The sequence below is a fragment of the Mesitornis unicolor genome, unplaced genomic scaffold, assembly GCF_000695765.1.
Source record: "Mesitornis unicolor isolate BGI_N332 unplaced genomic scaffold, ASM69576v1 scaffold45870, whole genome shotgun sequence".
Lineage (NCBI taxonomy): Eukaryota > Metazoa > Chordata > Aves > Mesitornithiformes > Mesitornithidae > Mesitornis > Mesitornis unicolor.
In genome coordinates, this window is record NW_010157109.1 from 1,897 (window position 1) to 22,962 (window position 21,066).

A 21,066-nucleotide genomic window follows, 5' to 3' on the forward strand; every position below is an offset into this window, starting at 1 on the left:
AGTTTGCAATTCCAGCTCAGAAAGCGCAGGCACTGACATCAGTCAGCAGTGGCGCAGCGCTGCTCTGCCCGGTGCTGGGGAGGTGTGCGAGGTTTGGGATGCTCCAAAACCCCCTGAACCCCTCAAACACCCCTTTGTCTGCTCCGTGCTGTCCCTTGGACAGGAGCAGTCTCTTCTGTGTCCCACATTATCTCCCAGCTAAGGGGTGACCCTGGGCAAGACCAGACTGCACAGCTCCTCTGAAGATGCCCTCTGCTCAGCATCCTTGGTCTCCACGCCTCCCATCCCGCACAGAGCCCAGCTGTAATCACTGCAATTAGCCATAGTTATCCGTAATTCAGTCCAAATTAATGTGAAATAGTGGCAACTTGCTGTCTAGCCATAGAAGAGTGCAAAATGATGCGAGCAAATAGGTAGTGATGGGAGAAGACTGTAAAGATGCTGAGGACGTGTCACGGCTGTGCTGGTGTCTGCCCTTTCCCACTTGTAGGATGTGAAACTCCTCGCATCCTGCCCTGGAAGTTTGGGGCAAGGTGTTATCCCCTAAACCTGGGAAACAGGAAGGGAAAACAGCAGCACAGCGCCTTCCCAGCCCCAAATCTGCTCCAGAAGAAGCAAAGAGCCACCCGTGTGTTCCTCAGCACAGAGGCACATGGGACAGGGAGGTGACATCTCCTGGCACTGGGCTGTCCCCTGGCACCCTCAGCACCACTGCACGGCCAGTTGCCATTGCTGCACCCCTTCAAGGGGCTTCTGCCACGTCTGCACCTCATGCACAAACCCCAGAGCTTTTATTATGGGTTTGGGTTGTCAGGACTTTTTTTCCCTCTCCTTTCTCCTGCCTAAAAAGATGCCGAAACCTCCAAAAAAGAAAAATTATTTCCATGTGATCCCAGCACTTTCTGTCTTGGCTGGAGCACTGGATGTGGTTTTGGGTCTGTGGTTTTTTTTTTTTTTATTTTTCTGTTTTTTTAATTCACAATTTTTTTGGTCTTCATTTCCATCATTGTGAGAGGCACCACACAGACCAAGGACACCGTAGCAGGACCAAAGCACAGGAACCCAGAGCAAGTTGATGCAAGCAAAGAAACAAGAAAAAACCCCTGCTTTTGCAAACAACCTCGCTGCTGGGTTGCAGAAGGAGCCGGGCTGACTCGCAGTGTTTCATTTGGACTCCGGCTAGGAAGCTGCAGCAGCCACCGAAAACTAAAAAGCCTGAATGAACGGCAGCTTTCATATTATGCATCCTGCTAAGCGACAGCAAGGAGAGTAAAAGACAGAGGGGTCTGAGACACAAGGTAAGTTAAAGGGATCGGAATAAGTTTGGGGAAGAAATACTATTGCTATAGGGAATTAAGTGATCCCACCTTGCAGCAGCAGGTTGCTTGGGTGAGCCACAAAAAGAGGTGATCTCTGCCTGTGCTGCTTTATCTTGCTTTTTCTGCTTGGCTGCAGCAGGCGAAATAAGGGCAAGGCCAGGTTACTGCTGAGCTGGCTTTAATTTGTTCCTGCTATTAACCACCCTTAGCACACCAGAACGATGCTGCCCTGCGGTCTGGTTGTGCTCCTGGCTGTGGCCGAGCTGTAGGATGGGGATGGAGATGGGGATAGGGATGGATTTGCTGCAGGCAGTGGAGCCCAGTTAAGGAAGGAGCTGTGTCCACAGACGTGGGAAGTCTCGGGGGACTCTGCTTCCCCAGCCTCAATGGGGAAACCACAACCGTGCTGCTCTGGGGCCATGAGCAGGGGTTTGCAGTGGTGCTGTGCAGGGATGGTCCTGATACTCCCAGCACCCAGGTCCTGGTGTTGTCAGCACCCGTTATCCTGGTGCTCCCAGCCACCCAGCCGGGACAGCACCGCGTGATCCCCACCGTGAGGACAACTCTGCTGCTTTATTGATTTTTATTTCCTGGAGCGGCTGAGTCAGTGCTGGCAAAGCCACAGGAAAGCTGCCTTTCTGCTGGGATGGGTGGAAGAGAGCTGGGTGCCAGCCACCTCGTCAGGGTGATGTGTTATATCAAAGGAGCTGCCCTGGGAATGACTTACTGTAAAACATGTCCTGAATCACCTGCTGGGCTGGCGATGGGGACCAGACCGCGCTCAAGGAGCCACTTGGCCTGGATCAGGGCCACTTCCAGGACATTGCAGGCATGGAAGAGGAGAAGGAGAGAGGGAAAAGTTATTACTTTAGGGCCATCAAACATCCTTTTGCTCCCTGTTTGCACTAAGTGTTATACAGCCCTTGCCACAGACCATGCATAGATGCAGGTGCCCAGGACTGTTTCCATAGGGGCACAGCATCTCCTCCCATATAATCTGCAGGGAATCATGTTAAATTCATAAAAATCCCTAGGTGTAAGTGTGTGCAGGGCATAGGCAGGGATATTTGCTTGGGATCCTCACCTCTTCCCGTGCCTGGTGGATGAAACAGCAGCTGGAGAGGGCATGTGAAGCATGGAGCTGCTTCTTGGGGACATGTACCAGTGGTGGTGAAGGTGTTTCACAGCTGTTCCCATACAGAGGAATTAGGGCAATTCACCCATTTTTGGAATAGGAACATGCTAAAAAGCACCAGAAAACAAAAAACAAAGCAGATCATCTCTAGCAGCGCTCCCAAAGCCTCTTCTGCTTCACCCCAGCACCGTTGTATAAACACTGCAGACAAGAGGGCGTTAACATCCAAGTGTAGTGCAAACCACTACAGGCAGCGGAAATTTTTAAATGACGTTGCTTTTTGGGATCCAAATACTCTCGTCTGCGAGCCCTCAAGTCACTTCATGGCTGTGGATGGGCTCCGGATGCTCAGCTGGAGCTCAGCATCCCTGCAGCATCGCAGCGGAGAGGGGCTGCCCCACAGCTGAGCTGTCGCAGCTTTGCCTTGGAAAACGCACAGGCTCCTTCAGCATTTTAGGCTTTTCTACAAGAAATTGCTCCTGAAGAAATCTGAGATCCTCCCGAGGAAGAAAATAATAATAATAATAATAAAATAATCCCACACAAATAATTTCCAAGAGGAAGTCCCGCGTCCAGACAAGCCCAGCCCTAAGGATGCTTCGTTTCCTGCTGCTGGCGATGCGGGATCTGGAGTCGTGAGGAGGTGGAGGTTTGAAAGAAGACAAAAAGGTAAAAAACCCACAATTTTTTCCATCTCTGGGCCGATGCCGAGGTTCGAGGCTGACACATCCATGTGTTTTCCATCTCTGCGGCACAAGAAAGGCTTTTAGGTTTAACTGCCCTCTTGGGTTTTCGGTCAAGATTTGTCATGGGTTAAAATGGGCGGTGGCTGGCGCTGCCCTGTGCGTTGAAAAGCAAAGACAGTCAGAGATTGCTTTTCCAAGTGAAGCCCTGAGAATAACAGGAAGGAAAATGTTAGCAGAAGTTTAATGAGCAAATCAGGGATCCAAGAGCAATTTGCACCTCATGAACTCTCAATATCACACAGTTAATTAGGGGGTTTATTCTCTGAGCATCCCTACAAGGTAAGGATGTGCTCCCAGTCAAAGACAGGCCTGGGAAAACCCTTTGGTCCAGCCTCTGGGCTGACTTACTTCGCATTCTTGCTTTATTTTCTCTCTGTGCAGAGCAAGGAAGCTGTTTTTGCAGATATTAGGGGGATTTCTTACGATTTCTATGGCCCCGATGTGCTGCTTCAGATCAGAGCATTAAAATCCTTCAGGTACAGGGAATGATTAAGCAGCTTTGCATGAGCAAATGTGCCGCATACAGAAGCTGTCTACTTTGAGCTGAAAGATTAAACTCAATCATGAACCGAAAAAAAGATCAATCAAGGTGCTCTCTGCAGCTGTAATAGCATCAAGAAAATGTATTTAAATAAGAAGTTGCACACAAGGAGAAAGAAACACATTATTTAAGGCCCTGAACTGGAACTAATGGTTTCTGCCCTTCCCCAGCAAAGGTTTGTGGCATCTCTCAAACTCTACATGGGAGGAATTTGGCTTTTTTTGCTGGCAGACACCAGAAATGCCAGGAGCCACTGGAAAACCAGCACTTTTGATGCAGATTATTCATAGCATGCTAAACAATGTGTAAATAAAAAGCTTGATGGAGTGTATTTAAGCCAGGTTTACTTCCAAGGTCAGTGCAGAGCAAAAATAAGTTCTTTAATGATCTGTTATGCATTGATCGAGCTTGGTAAAGGCCAGAAAACAGCATCCATGGTTTGGGTGTAGCATCCCCAGCAGCACCATGCAAGGGCTCTGCACCCATTAAAGGGTCCTTCAGACAGACAGACAAACCAACCCTTTCCAAAGGGTCTGAACAACAGCAGTGCTTGAATTTAATGCACTTAGACTGGTATTTTCACTTGGTTTTTTTTCTTCCAGGCAGAAATACCTGAGCAAACAACCCCTTTTGGTAATATTTCAATATTGTCTTTCTACTCAGAAATGTAAATGGGGAAGAAAAGGGACAGAAAAAGCAAACAGACTTTTTAAACTGGAGCTAAAGGGTGCTTTCAGCCAAGGAAATCTTTCATTACATTTCAACAGCTCTCCAACAATAACACGTATCCTAATGTTATAATGAACATGAGCAAACACCGGCCATCCTCATCACCAGAACTCACTGAAATTAACTGCCTTTTCATCAGGTTCAGAAGTCTCATCTCATCATTCCTCCTCAATTTTCATTTTGTTTGCTGAAATATTGGCCAGAAGGGAGATCTGCCCATTTAGCACACCCAGAATTTCTTCCTTAGCATCAGATTAAATCCCCACTTGGTTGGAGAACGTGGTGTGGGGCTGTCAGCTCTAGGATGCCCTGAATTGACTGGATTGTGACAACATTTGCTTCATGTTTTTTTATTTCAGATGCAATTTCTAGCCAATAACTTGAATAATTGATCTTCATGAATCATGCAGGTGGCCACGATTTCTTTGGGATTACAGTGATGTAAGCTGTGCACAACCTGAACACTGATTTTTCACCCAGGCTTTTATATTTTCCCCCCTTGAAGTCACTTGTAAAAATAGGAAAGCCATTCATCTTAGGAAGAATAATGGCCTATAAAAATGTAAAGTAATTTCTTCTTATTTATGAATCCTTTCCCTTCTGCTCGTTATGAGCAACCCTCTTAATGAATGCTCTTTCTCCTTCATGGAGGTATATTATGAGCAATTATGGCCTCTGGTTTTAATGTTCTGATAATGTAATCAAATGCCCTTTACTTTATCCCCAGGTTATTGACTACCCACACTCCCGAGTTAAATATCTTTCAGTCTTACAGAGGATATGTTGGCCATGATTGCCTGGGACTGAGTGAATATGGGGTCTTCTTTAGAGCATTCTGTATATGCACAAACTGTAATCACAGCAGAGGAGACTCCAAATCCTCTCAGGCTGGATATTTAAGACCTGCTGTCCATTTAGGTTTGCAGAGCATTTCTGTTCCTGTTTGGCATCAGGAGAGAATGGAAATTAAAAAGGATTTAATGAAAATCAGGTGCTGAACACTGATATCAAAGGAGTATTAAATCCTCCTCAGACTCGTACCTGGAATGAGGTGCAATTATGACCAGAAAGATCATTTCAAGTTATGACAGATCTGATGAAAGCACTTTCGTTGCTGTCAGAAGGGAAGTTATGATGTTGCTGCTAATAAGTATTCATCGGGTTTCCAGGGAGCTGCATTACACCAAGTAATAAAAGGTGTGAATGACTTCTTTTGGGGCAGGTAAGGACCAGAAGAAAGCATCTTCCAAAAAGTGTCAGTACAAACCAAACACCTTGCCCCAGACTGATTGTTTTTTTGGTCATATTTTCTCAATTGGTCCATTTTGTGCCCAGTGAAGCCTTTGTGGAGCTCCACGATCCCTTCCTTTCCTCTGCAGATGGGACCTGTGTCTTCATTGAGCCATTTCAGAACATCCAGCTACCCTTTCCTCACCTATTCCTGGGATTAAAGCTGGTGGAAGAGGAGCTGTAAAGACCACTCCCAGTCTGGGCTCAACATGAGTACATTGACTAATTGGGCTTTGGATACTGTCCAGAAAGGCATCAGTCTAAAATCTATCTTATAATCAGTAGAATGATGCTAATTAGACATGGTATCAGGAGACGGCTGCCTGTCTCCAGCTCCAGTCCCTTCCTAGGATGGAGGCCGATGGGGACCTAAGGAAAATTCATCTCCTTTGCACCACCTGAAATATTTTCTCTGTTCCTTTCACCCAGCAGCAAAGGAAAATATAATATATTATTGCAAAAACCTATTGTTTGTGCAGAGCAAATCCCAGATCAGCCTGTTTGTGGCAGCTGTTTGGCTTTCCATTCCTCCCACTGGAAAATAAAAGTGGAAAGCATACACAGAAATTCTGCTAAGAAGAGCACATGGATATGGTCAAAGCCACAAACTGCTTGGCAAAGTCACCTTAGAAAGAGGCAACCAGCAGGAGGCTGTGGGATGCTGTGTAAAGAGGCAAAGTGGTCGTGGTTTCTTCTAGTTCCACTTCCCTTCAGGATTTTCCTATTAAAAAAAAAAAATCAGGTTTAGGCTCTATATTTAAATGAAGCTTCATTTTCTGCATCTGATTTTGGATTTTTCGGGATGGTGATGCATTAAACAAATCAACAGAGCAACGCTTCATGTCTTTCACCCAGCACCTTTAACAAGGGCAGCAAGCATGCCTGGAGCAGAGCTTGCTACAGCTTTAGACATCTCAGCCTTAGCTTCCAATTTAAGCAGGTTTGGGGCTTTTTTTCCTCCTTTCTTTTATTTACCTGGTATCTCTGGTCAGATATTTCAACTGTAGTTAATGGGAAACAGGGATTGCCCTTTCCATTGCTTGTAAACAGTACGCGGCAGGGCTCTCGGCCTACCTGGAGACTCCTGGTGCCACCAGAAGATAAGGCAATAATTAATCAGAGGCAATGCACCTTGAGGTACCATTAACAGATGGCCTCTGATTTGCTAATAATTTCTGCTCCTTTGCTCGGTCCAGCTGGCTCCACTGAAGATGAGCACCGTGATCCTCCTGATTTTGGTGTCCACATTGAACGTCGGCGCTGAGCTGGAGAAGGGCCTGCCGAGACGGGAGCCGCGGCGCCTCTCGTGTGTGCGATGCTGCGGGCCTTCAGAGCAGCCCGTCTCCATCATCTCCTCACGATACACCAGGATGAGCAGCGACCCTGCCTATTCAGTACCCAAAGTCCAGCCCACTATAGACATCACCATCCTCAAAGGTGGGTAAAGCCAGCTACCATGACAACATCCTTTATCTTCACTCGTTCACCCTCATTTTGCAAGCTGTGCTCATCTCCACACCAAGATTATCCACTGTATTTACCTTAAAGAAGGTGAAGGGGTGATGTGGCACTGGCCATAAATGCCTGCATGTGAGAAAAGTTGGCAAAAGACTCTTATTCATCAAAAACCAGAAACACTGGGAGCTCAGGCTAGGTTACACTTAAAACCAGATGCAAAAGTTTTCACATTAAGCAGCAGTTAAAAAAATAGGAGAGATGCTCACTCATTTTATCCATTGGAGTTTTTTTGTCTCAGTAAGGCAGTGAAAATTAAGCATATAAGAGAAGATGTGCCAGGGAGACACTGACCAAACCCAACCACCTCTCCCAGGCCCAAACCAGACCTAACTCAGTAACTTTTCTTGCCCAAACCTCTGCATGAAGGGGCTGGGTCCATGAACACTGGTTTCATGCAACCAGTCTGGTCAAGCCATGGAGTTCCACTGTTGGACACTGAACATTGGCACCACAAGCTCAGTGGGGCCAAGCTTTCACTTGACATCTTTTACCCTTCTGAAAATTAGGAGGGTGCTGGTGTCTGACCAGTGCTTCCAAATATCTGTGTTGGAAAACCAGCATTTTAGCAGCTGCTTCGCTGTTTGTCTCCAGCAAAGATGTGTCTGCAGCTTGGCCTTTGCATCCCTGTGTTTGACAAGGTTTTCCTTTATGCTCACAGGTGAGAAGGGCGAAATGGGAGAGAAAGGGTACCCTGGAGCGGTTGGGAAGGAAGGAGAAAGAGGATTACGTGGCTTTAATGGACGGAAAGGCCAGAAAGGCCAACCTGGCCCTCAGGGCCATTCCTGCAAGCAGCTCTACGCCGCGTTCTCGGTGGGTCGCAGAAAACCCCTCCACAGCTCGGACTACTTCCAGCACGTCACTTTCGACACCGAGTTCGTCAACCTCTACAAGCACTTCAACATGTTCTCGGGGAAGTTCTTCTGCTACGTGGCAGGGGTCTACTACTTCAGCCTCAACGTCCACACCTGGAACTTCAAGGAGACCTACCTGCACTTGATGAGGAACGAGAAAGAGGTGGCCATCCTCTACGCCCAGCCCAGCGACCGCAGCATCATGCAGAGCCAGAGCCTGATGCTGGACCTGCAGGAGGGAGAGGAGGTCTGGGTGAGGATGTTCAAGCGGGAGCGAGAAAACGCCATTTACAGCGAGGAGTCTGATGTTTACATCATCTTCAATGGCCATTTGATCAAGCCAGCCGTAGAGTAGCCATCCAGCAGCTTTTAGGCTCAAAGCTTTGGTAGATACATTAGTGTCTTCCCTTTTAGAAATACATTTGTCTACAGCACCTACTCCAGGTCTGCTCCACTCAGGTAGGCAAGAATGCACCGTGTTAAGAACAAGATTTTGCACAGTGCATTTACCCTGACTTATATTTTTCTTCCATTTGATATAATAATACACCCTGAAAGCATAATGCTAGAATTAGATAAACAGCAGCATATTGAGCTGGCAAAGCTTTTTCGAAGGCACACGGTCAAAGCCACGTGCTCTAACTTTGCCAGACTTCTGTTCTGCTAGCAATACTTTGCACACAAAAACCTCCAACATTGCTGGCAATGTATTTCCCTTTTTAAGGAAAATGATGGGTCCTGCCTTAGGACCCAATTTCAGTGCTCAGTGCCCAGCCAGAATTTGAGGCTATGCTCAGATCTGAAAATTACCACCCCATAGCACCCTCATTTCTGGGGAGTGGAGAAGAAAATTGGAAAGAAAAGGTGCTTTACTGCAAGCAGCAATACTTTAGGGGATTTATTTTCTTCTTTCCTAAAAACTTATGGATCTAACAGTGGAAAGGTACACACAGCAGCAAGAAACAACCTTTTCTCCTTGCTCACCCCCCCCTGTTTGCATCCCGAGCTGTTTCTATGAAGGATACATGAAAAGTTCTCGCTGGGCAAACTGCTTCACTGCTGCACCTCGCCAAGCCACAGCGGTTCCAAAAAGCAGCCGAAATAAAGATATTGCTTTGTGTACCCTGGTTTTGTTCATCTTATCTCCATATGCTTCACAGTACAGGGCTAAAAGCGCTGAACTGAATATCCAGTCCCATACAATACTCTCGGGTGGCAATTTGAGTTACTTTACCACCAGAGGACTCCAGTTACTGACCCCTTGTTGTAAGATAAACACCAAATCTTTGAGATTTCACAAGGAAATTTTGAATAGCCTGCCTGCAAAGTAAAGGCACGATGGAAATGGGTTTAAAAGCTGTGAAACACCGGCTCTGCTGATGCTTCCATCATAGCCTGCAACACTGAAAACACCAAAAGTGGGAGCACAGCTTTTGAAAAAAATTTCTAAAAATTTATTGTTTTTTTTTAAAAAAGCTTTAAAAAAAACACTCCTAAGGGCATTTTATGCAGCTCCTGCTGTCAGCTACCTCAGCTGATTTTGGAGAAGTTACTTTCTACCAGGAAGCAGGCAAAAATCCGTCCATTCATCCATCCATCCATCTCACTATCTATGCACATCTCCATAGCATCTAAGCACACAGATTATTGGAGCAATAGGACACATTCAGAATGCCATGACTGATGTGCCAGTGGCATAAGCAGGTAAATCACTAAGGCCGCACTGGTTTGAGGTGCAAAATAACCTTTCAAATAATAAAAAATACTATTGGGTTGCATACATTATTCAGATCACTCATTTATAGCATAAAAGGACCAGAAGTCTCAACCCGATGAGTTCTTCTGGGGGAAAAAAATTGAAATATCTACAAAGCTTAATAGACACAGACATTTCTACTGCCACCTTTTGAATGCATCCATCAATGTTTTCCAACTTCGAGGGCTGGGAGAAGCATCTCTGTTTAGAGAAGTTTAATGAGCCAAATCCAAAGCACAAATATTTGAGATCTGCTCATCAATACACAGGCAGCCTGCCAGGGTCTTTCTTATAGGAACAGAATTTAAATCTCTATTTTTCTCCTGCATTGTGTGGCTTGGAAACTAAACTTTGAGAAAGCTTTTTAAGTTGTTTTTTTGAAGAGAAGGAAGTGGGGGGTTTAAGTGCTGAAATCTAAATGGAAAGGAAGCAACTCAAGCTGTATTTAATTTTCCAATTATTTCCCTAAATTGGGACTTTTTATTTCATGCTTTGGAATAAGACACCAGGGATTGGTCAAAAATCTTTTTTCCAAACCTCTCAATGAACACCATTGCACTGAAATGGCAAAAGTGCCTCTGCTGCCATAAATCCCAGGTGCATTTCATTCAAACATCAGGGTCCTTGTGGAAGGTGAGGCCCCCATGGTACAAAGCACCAATAAACCAATTTGCCAAATTAACCTGGAGGCAAGACCAAAAATTAGGGAAGCAGGGAAACCTGCTGATATCATATACAAGGAGCTGTAAATGAAATACTATGAAAAACATCAGATAAGAAGTATCTACCCCTAAAAAATCTCTTCTGGTTGGTATAGAAAGATTAAATCAGGCTTTAAGGCGACATGCCTTTTATTTTCTGATCACAAATCTGCATGAGATTTACACTTGTAGCCCAAACTTCGGCAATAAGGAGGAGATGAACTCAGGGAACATCCTCTCCTTCACTTCTTTGGTATCAGAGCCCCAGGAAAGCACCTCACAAGGAGCAAGTGTGCTGGGACAGCATCTGTCCTTGTGTCAAAAGGGTGATGGATGGCAGAGAGCAAGGAAATGACCTGCCCAAATCCACTGGGGTACGGCAAGATTTATGTTCCATATCAGGAAAAAACACTTCAAGCAGAAGGAAAGTCAGGCTCTGCACAAGAGACGAGCTCTCCATCCCAGGAAATCTTCAATAGCATCCCACCCCTTTAACATGCTTTTTCTGCAGATTTAAGTTGTGGCTTTTTATTTTTACTATTGTTGAGAAAAGCCTGAAGAAGCCTCAAGAAGTAGTTCTCACTAAAAATCACCATATGAAGAAGCTGAGCCAGGCTTGCTTTCACACCGCTTTAAACACGCTTCAGTGGCAATTCCCAGTGTCACAAACCCACCCATAAGAAATCCCACAGCACAGCTCAGTAATTGCCCCATTGAATCCACTGCTTAAGCCTGGTTTATGACTTATAAATGCACTTATTCCCTGCCCTTCCTTACACGATTGCACTAAATGAAGCATTGCAATAGGACCTGCAGGATTTCTGCAGAGCCCTTACTTAGCCATGTAATTGCTCTGTAACTTGTTTCTGCTCATTTTCTCAGTTCTTACCTCATAGACATAAGACAGGAATAAAAAATAGTAATAAAAAATATCTTTTCACTCACAGACTTAACCTAAAACCACCACTTCTCTGTGTCCAAAGACAGACACATCTGATTTATAACAGGGTCTGACTTTCTTTTCCCTATAAACTAAAAAATAATACAGATTTTTAATGTCCCTTCCCTGAAGCAGAAGTCAGGGATGATACTTGAGCTCATCTTTATATGGAGAAGCAGCAAACTAGGTGGAGTCCACCTGAGCCTGCCTTAATGAGCCCAGGGCCTATATAAGGCAGCAACAAAAAGCTCTGGGCTTGTTATGGGTCGTAAGTTGTTTTTTTGTAGGTTTAATAAGTAAAGTGCTAGGCAAAAAAACCTGCATAAGTTTTTCTTTAGTATTTAAGAGAGGTTTAGTAAATGCATTATATTTTTTTACAGTACTCTGAATAAGTATATATGTGTATATATATAGATATGTGTATGTGTATATATATAGATATGTGTATGTGTATATATGTTTATATACATATATATATATACACATATATATTTTTTCTTCTCCGAGATGAGCTACAGCAGTGCTGGGTGTGAGGGTGCTGTTACAGGGCCCCTTCTTGGGTCCTTTTGCTGCTCCTGCAACTTCTTCCCTGACCTGGAAGACCTTGCTCATAAAGAATTAAGTGTCTTTTTGTGCAGTCTTTTGGGAAAAAATGCTGCAACTCCTCAGAAATGCTCCCTTCACAGAGGTGTTAAAGGGCTCACAGTCCTGGTGGTGACAAGCTGCCAGTGCTGGGGTCAGTGGCCCTCACAGAGCTGTTGGAGCTCCTGGTACCTGGCTGGGCTGGGGTTCAGGGTTTCTGCTGCCAAATAGCACTGAGGAAACTGAAACCTCTGTGTGCTCCCTGTTTGCTCTCCTAATTACTCTGTTCCTGTGCGCTTGCATCTGGGCAGACCCTGCTGCTCCTTACCATCAGCTTCGTCTGCACTGATTAAACTTCTGAACTCATTCAAGACTCCAAGACTCTTCTGATGAGCTGCAAAGCAAAACTCATCTCCTTTAAGCACTTAGAGTGCTGTCTAATTCTTAATAAATAGAGCAGCAGGATTAGGTTTTCCTCTTGCTGTAGGTCTAGCAGGGAAGCTGAAGCATGGATAATTGCCTGGCTTGCAGCCCTGTGGTGACTATGAGTAGTCAGGGCCACATGAGAAGAGGATGGACATTGCCCCAGAAGCAAACTATTAAAGCAGTCTGGCTCCTGTCCTCTCTTCATGTGCTTGTGCTCTCCTGGTTGGGCTCATCCTTCTGCTCCCTGCTCTACAGCAACTCTCTGAGCCAGGCTTAGGGCTGCCAAACCTGCAATCTCGCTCTGTGCTCGGTCTTTCAACTCTGCTCTTCAAACCCAATTCCTTGATTTGATTTCAGCCTGCAGTGATCACCCATCCCTGCTGTAATCGCAGCTCTCTTCTGGCTGATCATAAGCTTAGCAGAGGCTGTGAGCTAGTGTAAATCAGGCTTTTTCCAGCTAAAGAAGACTGCAAAATCCCTATTCTGCCAACTTTCACTCAAAATATTACATTCCTTTAAGCCCTAGCTCTTTGTGTGGGTCTCTTTTCTGCCTGAAAATGTTCACAATGGGGGCTGACAGGAAATGTGCTTCTCCCCAGCAGCAGTTTAGTGGTTCTCCATCATCCCATGTAGGGGATGAAACCTCTCTGCAGGTAATCAAGTTCTGCAAGCAGCGGTCACATAAGAACTATAAACCTTAGGGTTGCTCACCTCCTCCCCTTGCAGGGATGCTGCAATCTGTTGCTGCAGGGGTATCCACCAGGGGAGGGTTAGATTGGATATGAGGAAAAATTTCTTCACTGCAAGAGCAGTCAAGCACTGGCAGGGGCTGCCCAGGGCAGTGGTGGAGCCCCCATCCCTGGAGGGGTTCAAAACCATGTGGATGTGGCACTTGGGGACATGGTTTAGTGTCCATGGTGGGGCTGGGTTGACATTGGACTTGATCCTAGGGGGCTTTTCCAACCTTGATCCTCTGATTCTATCATTCCCATCTTCTGGCAGCCTTGTTTTCTGTTCCTGGTGAGGTTTCATCCCTCTCGGCTTTCTGGAAGCATCTTTCCGTGTAGGTCAGGGTAGGGACAGAAGGAAGCTCTGCCTTCGGCAAACTGATTTCTTCCTCTCAATAAGGAAACTTTTATTTTACAACAGGAACGGGCAGATAACATCAATGCAGATAAGGGAACCAGGCAACAAATAACGCTAATGGGTTGTGTTTTGATGAGTTGAAGGGGACTTAATGACTCCAGTAAGAACCTATTCACTAACAAAGACTTAAAGTAGCAGATAAAATGCAGCGATAAAATAGGAAAGTGTTAAAACAAATAGAAACCACTCACAAGCCAGGGAGCGATTCATGGCTAAGAGGCTGGAGACTTTGGCCTGGACAAGCTCTGCAGACATCGGCTGCTTCCCTGCCCCTGCCCTTTGGTCCCTTGGGTGCGAGGTTGAGGATGGCATTTCCCAAACCACTGAGATGGGTCTCCAGTGTCGGGAGTCCCCCAAGGAGAGGCGGGGACATGGTGGGGGGTTTCCCTGTCCCTGCCAAAATCTGGTGATACCTCTGTCCCTTTCTGCATCCTCACTTTCCAAGCCAATTTTGGCTTCCATGGCAAAGATGCGAGCAGCAGCACCTGGAAACTGCAAATCTCTGTGCTCTCCCTGCCAGTTCATGGTACCTGGCTCCTCAGCACCTTTTCATTGCCTAATTTTGTGAGGTTTTACATGCTTTTTGCCTAAACAGGTCTTCAGTTGAACGTCCCTCACCCCCAAAGCAGAGTTTTCCCTTCCTCTCTCCCAAAATCAGCTGATGTTTTCTCAACAGCAGCTGCACATCACGCTCCAGCCAAAAAGCTGCTGCAGAGGATCCAGGCACCCCAACAACTGCTGCCATACATTGGGCATAACAGCCTAAAGCTATTTTTGCAACTCCTTTCTTTTAGGAAAAATGGCATTAAAGCCAACTCTGCTTCCTCCCTCGGTGGAGGGGGAGCAGACACCTTTTTGCTGGCTCGGGGTCAAAACGCCAGCACTGCACAGCATTGAGTGGTACCCAGGGAATCCCATTGCCCTGTTTCCCAGCGAGGAAGGATGCAAATCAAACACTCGACAAGGTCACTCTTCCCTCTGTTTCTCTGTGCTTTTCATCCCTTTCAAGGCAGGATTTTCACTCTCCTGCTGATGAAAAGGCACCTGTACAGTGAAGTGTAAATCACACACTGCTGTGTAGGTCTTGGATGGTGAGTCCAGACAAGCAATAGCATCCAGGGAATTAAACAACGTCTGCCTGCTTTTTGGGGATCTGCCATGCTTATGTGTGCTGCCTGGATCCCATTGATAAGAATTTCTCCGTTGTGGCTTGGGCAGCAGTTCCTGGGTAAAATCAAGGGGGAAAATGCTCAAAAATTGCTCCAGAGGGAAGGAAAATGCCAAGAATTTAAAACTCCAGCTTTGAAAACATACAACTGTGAACAAACACAAGTTCTGGCCCCGAAACCTGCTCCTCTCTGTAGGAAATGCTCCATAGACCCAGAAAGGTGATGCTTGCTGTGTGTGAGACTTGTCATCTGCTGCTTTTAAGATCTAACGAAATACAGAAGACCAGAATGAAGTAAAATCAAGCAGATAATGGGAACCTGACATGAATTTAATCATTTCATGGAGCACTGCCTTTACTGATCAGACCTGGCCTGCTATTGGAGATGATTCAAGTTGTTGTGTCCCGGGGATTTCAGTTATTTACTGACAGGTATGGTATTTAGTGACATGTACAGTGTTATGGTATTTAGTGATAGGTCTCCTAATGGTTTGCAAATGTTCAGTCATGGATGTCTTTGGTGTGGCTGTATTTTGTGCTCAGTCTCCCAGTGCTGGGGTGTTTCACCTTGGATAATTCTGAAGTGGCGCAAATAGCATTTATTTGGTATATTAACCTCATCTAATCGAGTCTCTCTGCTCATTAAGAATAGCAGCTACAATTTATCAGCCATAAAGCTGCTAACTGCGTTTGCTTAATTACTAGCGATGTCATTTGTGAGGGGCTTTGGGAAAGGAAGCAGTGGGTGTTCAGAGCTGACAGACACCACGTACTCCATCAAGCCCAAAATCTCCTTCCCCACTGAGGCTGTGGGCAAAGCCATTTGCTTACTTCATATGGCAACACTCTCCTGCCCACACAAAGCCACTGAGCATCCCAGCACCCACTGCCTTCGCTGAGAATTTGGTAGCTGGAAGTGCATCTGCAGCATCTCAGGGCAACGCTGCAATGGGCAGGATGCATAAAACCCGGGTGATCTGTCCCCAAAATCAGCAGCCGCTCCTTTCATGTGGAGCTGGAAAAGCTGTGATGGTGCCGCAGGCAGGGCGACAGCCTCTGAATTACTGCCCTGACTCACAGCCTGTCTGCTAAGCCAGTGAAAATGAAAATACGAAAAGCTTTTATTATTAGGTGGCATTCATCAGAGGCAGAACGGCTGTGCGAGTCAAGTATTGGGTCTTTAAAATGCAAAAAAGAGCCATGGCACTCAATGTAAAATCCCCCGAATGCTTTTAGCTTCACACTGAACAATACCCTGCGGCAACAGACAAAAATGTTGTCCCAAAGTGATTTATGAGTTGAGTAGGATCCCGCTATTATTGCAGTTAATTGCAGAATTCATCTCTGCCTGAGGTCTATTTTGGATCCTCGGGAAATGTCCTGTAATCTTTAATCCCCAGATACTGGGTCGCAGCCTCAGCCGGTCGCTGAGTAAAAGGAGCCTGTTTGTGTGTTCACATTTATAGCCAAATTAAATACAGCGCCACTTTTAGTGTTGAGTGGCTGGTGCGCACCAAGTCCTGATGCAAAGAGCAACTCAAACCATGAGAAGTTGGTGGTTCATCGGACATCGGTGGTTCATTCAGCAGCGAATCTCACCTAAATGGACTGCCTGGAGTGATCTGAGGTGAAATTCAGGCAGCTTTTAGCTGGTATCTGTGATGCTGACTACCCGCATCAGATTTTACAGGTGTTGGAGAAATCCAGACATGATTTGGCGACATGAATTTATTCTATGTTAATGTCGCTTTTGCTGTGCTGATCCCTGTCTGGCATCAGGCACACACACGCGAGAAAATGAAATATTTGCTGAGCTGTGAGGCCCGTCAGACCCCTCTGTCTGTCACCCGGCATATGGGACTGGGTTCACACGTGTGAACGCAGCCGGCGGTGCGAGGCTTCACAGCGGCGCAAACCCGACAGCAGAACGGCCACATTAATTTGGGACGCCGCACAATTAATTCCCCCTGCCCAGGGGAGCTCCTGTCATCACATCTCCTTGGTGGCAGCATTTCTCCCCCTGACATGGCACTGCTTTGGCCTCTGCTGTCTTTGTTCTGCTCAGTTTTGCAGAGGATTTGGGGTGCGATGCTGTGCACATCAGTGAAATGTCAGTGGCGGCCGTGATTCACACGTGTCAATCTGAAGCCCGTAGGAAGAGCCCCAGCGATGCATCACGTCATTAATTTGAGTAAATTAAGTTTCCGTTGATCCCACTCATTATTACTTTGTGGTGGCTATGGGTTCATGGGGTAGAAACCCATGATGGGCAAGCAAACTGGAAGGTGGTGTCTGCTGGAGAGATGCTGAACTCTGATGATGGACCTGAACTCCTTGGACCATCTACATGGTGATGCTAAGAGCCCTTCATCTCCATGCTGGTTTTGTTTGTGCTCTCTGGTCATGCTGTGGACTCCCAGGGCAGGGACACAACACACTTTTATTCCAAATTTCAAGAAGGCAAGGGGAAGTTATGCTGGGAAAAGCCAGGAGAGGCATAAGGTGATTGAGACCTTGGGACTTTTCACTAAAAGACAAAATCACAGCATGGTTTGGGTTGGAAGGGACCTTAAAGCTCCTCCAGCCCAACCCTCTGTGTTGCATCCCCTAACCTCACATCACCAAAGGCCAAGACTGTACATCTGCTGTAGCACCCACTTCTTTTAAAGACTATTGCTTTTCTATCTCCTGTGATGGAGAAAAACAAAACACTACAGCACCTCCGAAGGTTCATCCTGGGAAACAGAGAATAGGCCAAGGGAACAGGACACATCAGTTTGGGACAACTCAGTGGTCGAGGTCAGAAACCTGGATCGAGAGCTTACAGGCTCAAGATGTAGATGATAAGAGAGCGAGTAGAGAAAGCTTTCACCTGTAGTGACTTTTCAGGGAAAGATGAAGAGATACAGAGGATTAAGTGTTACCAGATTAAGGCAGGAAAGAGAGAGAGAACACGGAAAGCCCAGAGCATCATCCATCTCATAGCAACAAGGGTGGATTTAGATGGAGTTATTCGAACAACACAAAAATGCACGGGAATAAATGTGACATGGAAACAAAGTGCAGGTTGAGGTGACCAGCTAAGACATTTCGGGTTAACCGAGATGGTGGAGAAGAGGAACAAACCACAGCAGTATAAAATGAGCAACTTTGGCCTTATTTCTGGTTGCAGAAGGTGACGAGCAGTTGGGAGGACCAGGGAAAAGGCACCGTCTGCACGTGGTAGAAACATGGCCTGGCAATTTTTAAGGATGCTGCTGCGTGTGTCGAGGCTGTGCCAGCACCACATCTGGACCCCAGCGATAACCCAGTCGTGGGGCCAGCGGCACACGAAGCCTCAGGGCACAGCGATCTGGTTTTAACAGCAGCTCTCTTAGGCTTGTGGCAGTCCCAGGGAGGTCCACAAATGCCCCAGTACAAACCGAATACGTGACTTTTCCCCTCTCTTATACCCATTTTTATCACAATAAAACATGGTACACTTAAGAAATGTGCTCCTTCATCCCAGCTCCTGTTTGTTTTACTTTTGCACACATACTTCAGCAGAGCGCTCCGGTATCCAGCAGCTGAAAATCTGTTTATTGAGAGATCTGCATGCACCGCCATGAATATTCATAACTGGGGACTGGAATAGAAATGGCAACAAGCAAATGTATTTTGCAGCCTCGTGAAGGTCAGATGAGCACAGGGCAAGGTTTCCTTCACCTTTGGGTGCAGGTGGGCGCTTGTTTTCGGTGGCGCAGCGGAAAAGCTAACAGTTATAAGGCTGTAATGAATCAAAGGGTTGGCCAAGAGAGGAGTATTTAAAGCTGAATAAGCAGTTTTAATTTGAGGACTTGTCTGTCGAGGTATTAAAGATGTCAGTCAGTCCCTCAGGCTTAGCGACTGGATTTGAAACGTGTAAAAAAAAAAGAATAACCGCACTGGGGAGTGTCACTTCTGTCTGTTGCTTTCTGGGGATGACTGGCTGGGAGGACAGGTTTTCATCTGAATTTGTCAGTCTTTGTCAAAGCATGACATGTTGGGATGAAATGTGTGCGGGGATGCTGTCAGCTTGCCTGGCTCCTCAGAAACCCACCGCCGAGCTGCTGGGGAAGCCCGTGCCTCCCCAGAAAAGCAAGATATTGGCTTTGGAAAAAGAGAGAGTGGAGCTTCTAAAGGCATCACTCAAGCCTGGGATAATTCTGTGATGAGGAGGGGATCCCATGGGGCAACGACTGCAGGGGACTGGGGAAGATGGTCTGCAGGAGCTATGGAGGAGACCTCTCCCAAAAAAGGAGCTGCCAAATTTATACTGAACTGCTCTACCCATGCCACACTGAGGAGGTGATGCCTCAGAAGCCAAAGGGCTGAGCCAGGGGTGGGCACAGACCCCACATGTGTCCTTGCCACTGTGCTTCCTCCTCTGACCCCCTGCTTGTTCTGAAGCCCAGCTCCCCATGCGGGTGCTGGCTGGTAAGGTCATTTGGCTGTCCTGGCCAAAAATTGATGCACTGAAAGCTTCCCTAAATTTGCTCATTAAATATGATGCATCACAACGTTATCAACGAAAATGCTGGCAGGCAGGCAGGCAGGCTAGAACAGCTATTTTCCAGTATCTGCAGTCCCAGGGGTAGTGGGAGTAGAGGTGGGGTAGGTCTGGTCTGTGTTCAGATCCAGAACCCAAAATTGTAGCTTTTCAGACCAACCTTCTCTGTGAATTCTTGTAGGGCATAGACCCAAGGGTGAGAAGAACAGGAGAACAACATGGCAAAGTTGCAGGAGAGGTGATGGAGCCAGGGGAAGGCGTGGGATGATGGAGCCAGGGGAAGGCGTGGGAACACCCATGGGTGTCTCTGGGGCTGAGTCTGACCTGAAGGAAAGGCAAAGCAAATGCAATCAAGACGACATCTCCTGTCCCTAGAGAAAGACCTCAGCTCCCTGTGGGGCATTCCCACTCCAGGGGATGCACGGAGCCCTCCAACCCACACATGGTCCTTTGCAATCCTGTGCTTCTTCATTAGAGACATTTATCTGTCACACACAGCTACTTCAGGCATTTCCACGACCACCTTTTCAGGTGCCTCTGTCCCCCCAAAAGGCCTGTTCTGTTTGAGACCCACGTCCCATCGCTCCCAGTCTCCTCCCCTCGCACGCAGCAGCAGCTGGTGAGCGAAACGTCGGCAACAGCAACGGTGCCCCCGTCCCTGCTCCCCTCCGCCCACCCCTCATAGCAATTTGTCAAAGCAGCGTGAGAGACAGGAACGGTGCTGAAACGCTTTGCACCGAGATTTTCAATTAGGGAGCACAAAAGCCTGCTTAATAAACTCTTAGAGGCTTGTTAGCTGAGACATAATTAAGATTAATGTTGACTTGGGACCAGAGGAAACAGGGCTGGAAGTGAATCAAAGGGGAGCAGTTTCCACCATCAGGGTAATGCAAGAGATGGGATCAGGTGCATCGCTGTGCCAGGGAAACCCTGCCTATGTTTCCCTATTCTGTTAGAAAGCAAACAATAAAAGAGGTAAAAAGTGGTTTTCTTCTTCTTGTTTGTCCTTCTCTGCTCTGATCTCTGTTTTATCAGCTTGTATTTCAGGTGTCTCACTATTCCCTTCAGAAAACACTGGTTTTGGTTAACTCCAAATACAAACAAATTCTACAGAAGAAGGAGAGAAATAATCTTTGCTCTGCTAATGCAACGCCAGGTTTGAATTCTTTCCCATGCGTCTTCATTTATTAAAGTCCTTTTTCTTTCCCAGACAGAAGATATTCCTGGCTGAATTCATAAATCAAGCCAGAAAAAGCGGGTGGCAAAATCCACAAGCAGTTACACAGCGAAACATCCCTGTCACTCACTTCAAGCTGGGTTTTCGGGCATCATCTGGCCAGCCCCACACTGCACAAACCAGATTACTCCTGGGGATGCTGGGCTCTCTGTGGTTTTGCTGCTGTGTATAGACACCAAAAACTGTGCCAAAATGCAGGCATTTGCAAGTTCAGTTCCCACTTGTGAGCATCTGGAACCACGTAACACCACCTCCACCAGCCACACTGGCAAGGATTGCCTTCTCTGCCCCATGTCTGGTGCCCAGATACTGCAAACACCCTGTCCTGTCAAAATTCAGAGAAAATACTCAGCGAAAACAGGACATATGGGTTGTTTGGGGGATTCCTGGGAGAGACTGGTGCAGATGAAGCATAGGATGGCACAGCTTGGGACAAGGCAGAAGGCAACAACA

General features: G+C 46.6%; 1 protein-coding gene across 1 annotated transcript; it reads left to right on the forward strand.

Moving 5' to 3' along the window:
• The first annotated feature begins 1,039 nt into the window (after window positions 1-1,039).
• Window positions 1,040-8,484, forward strand: LOC104535230 (complement C1q tumor necrosis factor-related protein 1-like). The gene is made up of 3 exons (XM_010178772.1): window positions 1,040-1,298; window positions 6,957-7,197; window positions 7,937-8,484. The coding sequence occupies exons 2-3, from the start codon at window positions 6,972-6,974 to the stop codon at window positions 8,482-8,484; spliced, it is 774 nt and encodes a 257-aa protein (XP_010177074.1). The 5' UTR covers window positions 1,040-1,298; window positions 6,957-6,971.
• Window positions 8,485-21,066: the final 12,582 nt, after the last annotated feature.

Bases quoted from the DNA above. Each gene is read 5' to 3' on its own strand.
- LOC104535230 (XM_010178772.1), top strand. From the start codon at position 6,972: ATGAGCACCGTGATCCTCCTGATTTTGGTGTCCACATTGAACGTCGGC. The intron at 7,198-7,936 runs GTGGGTAAAGCC...TTATGCTCACAG, and splicing joins AGACATCACCATCCTCAAAG to GTGAGAAGGGCGAAATGGGA.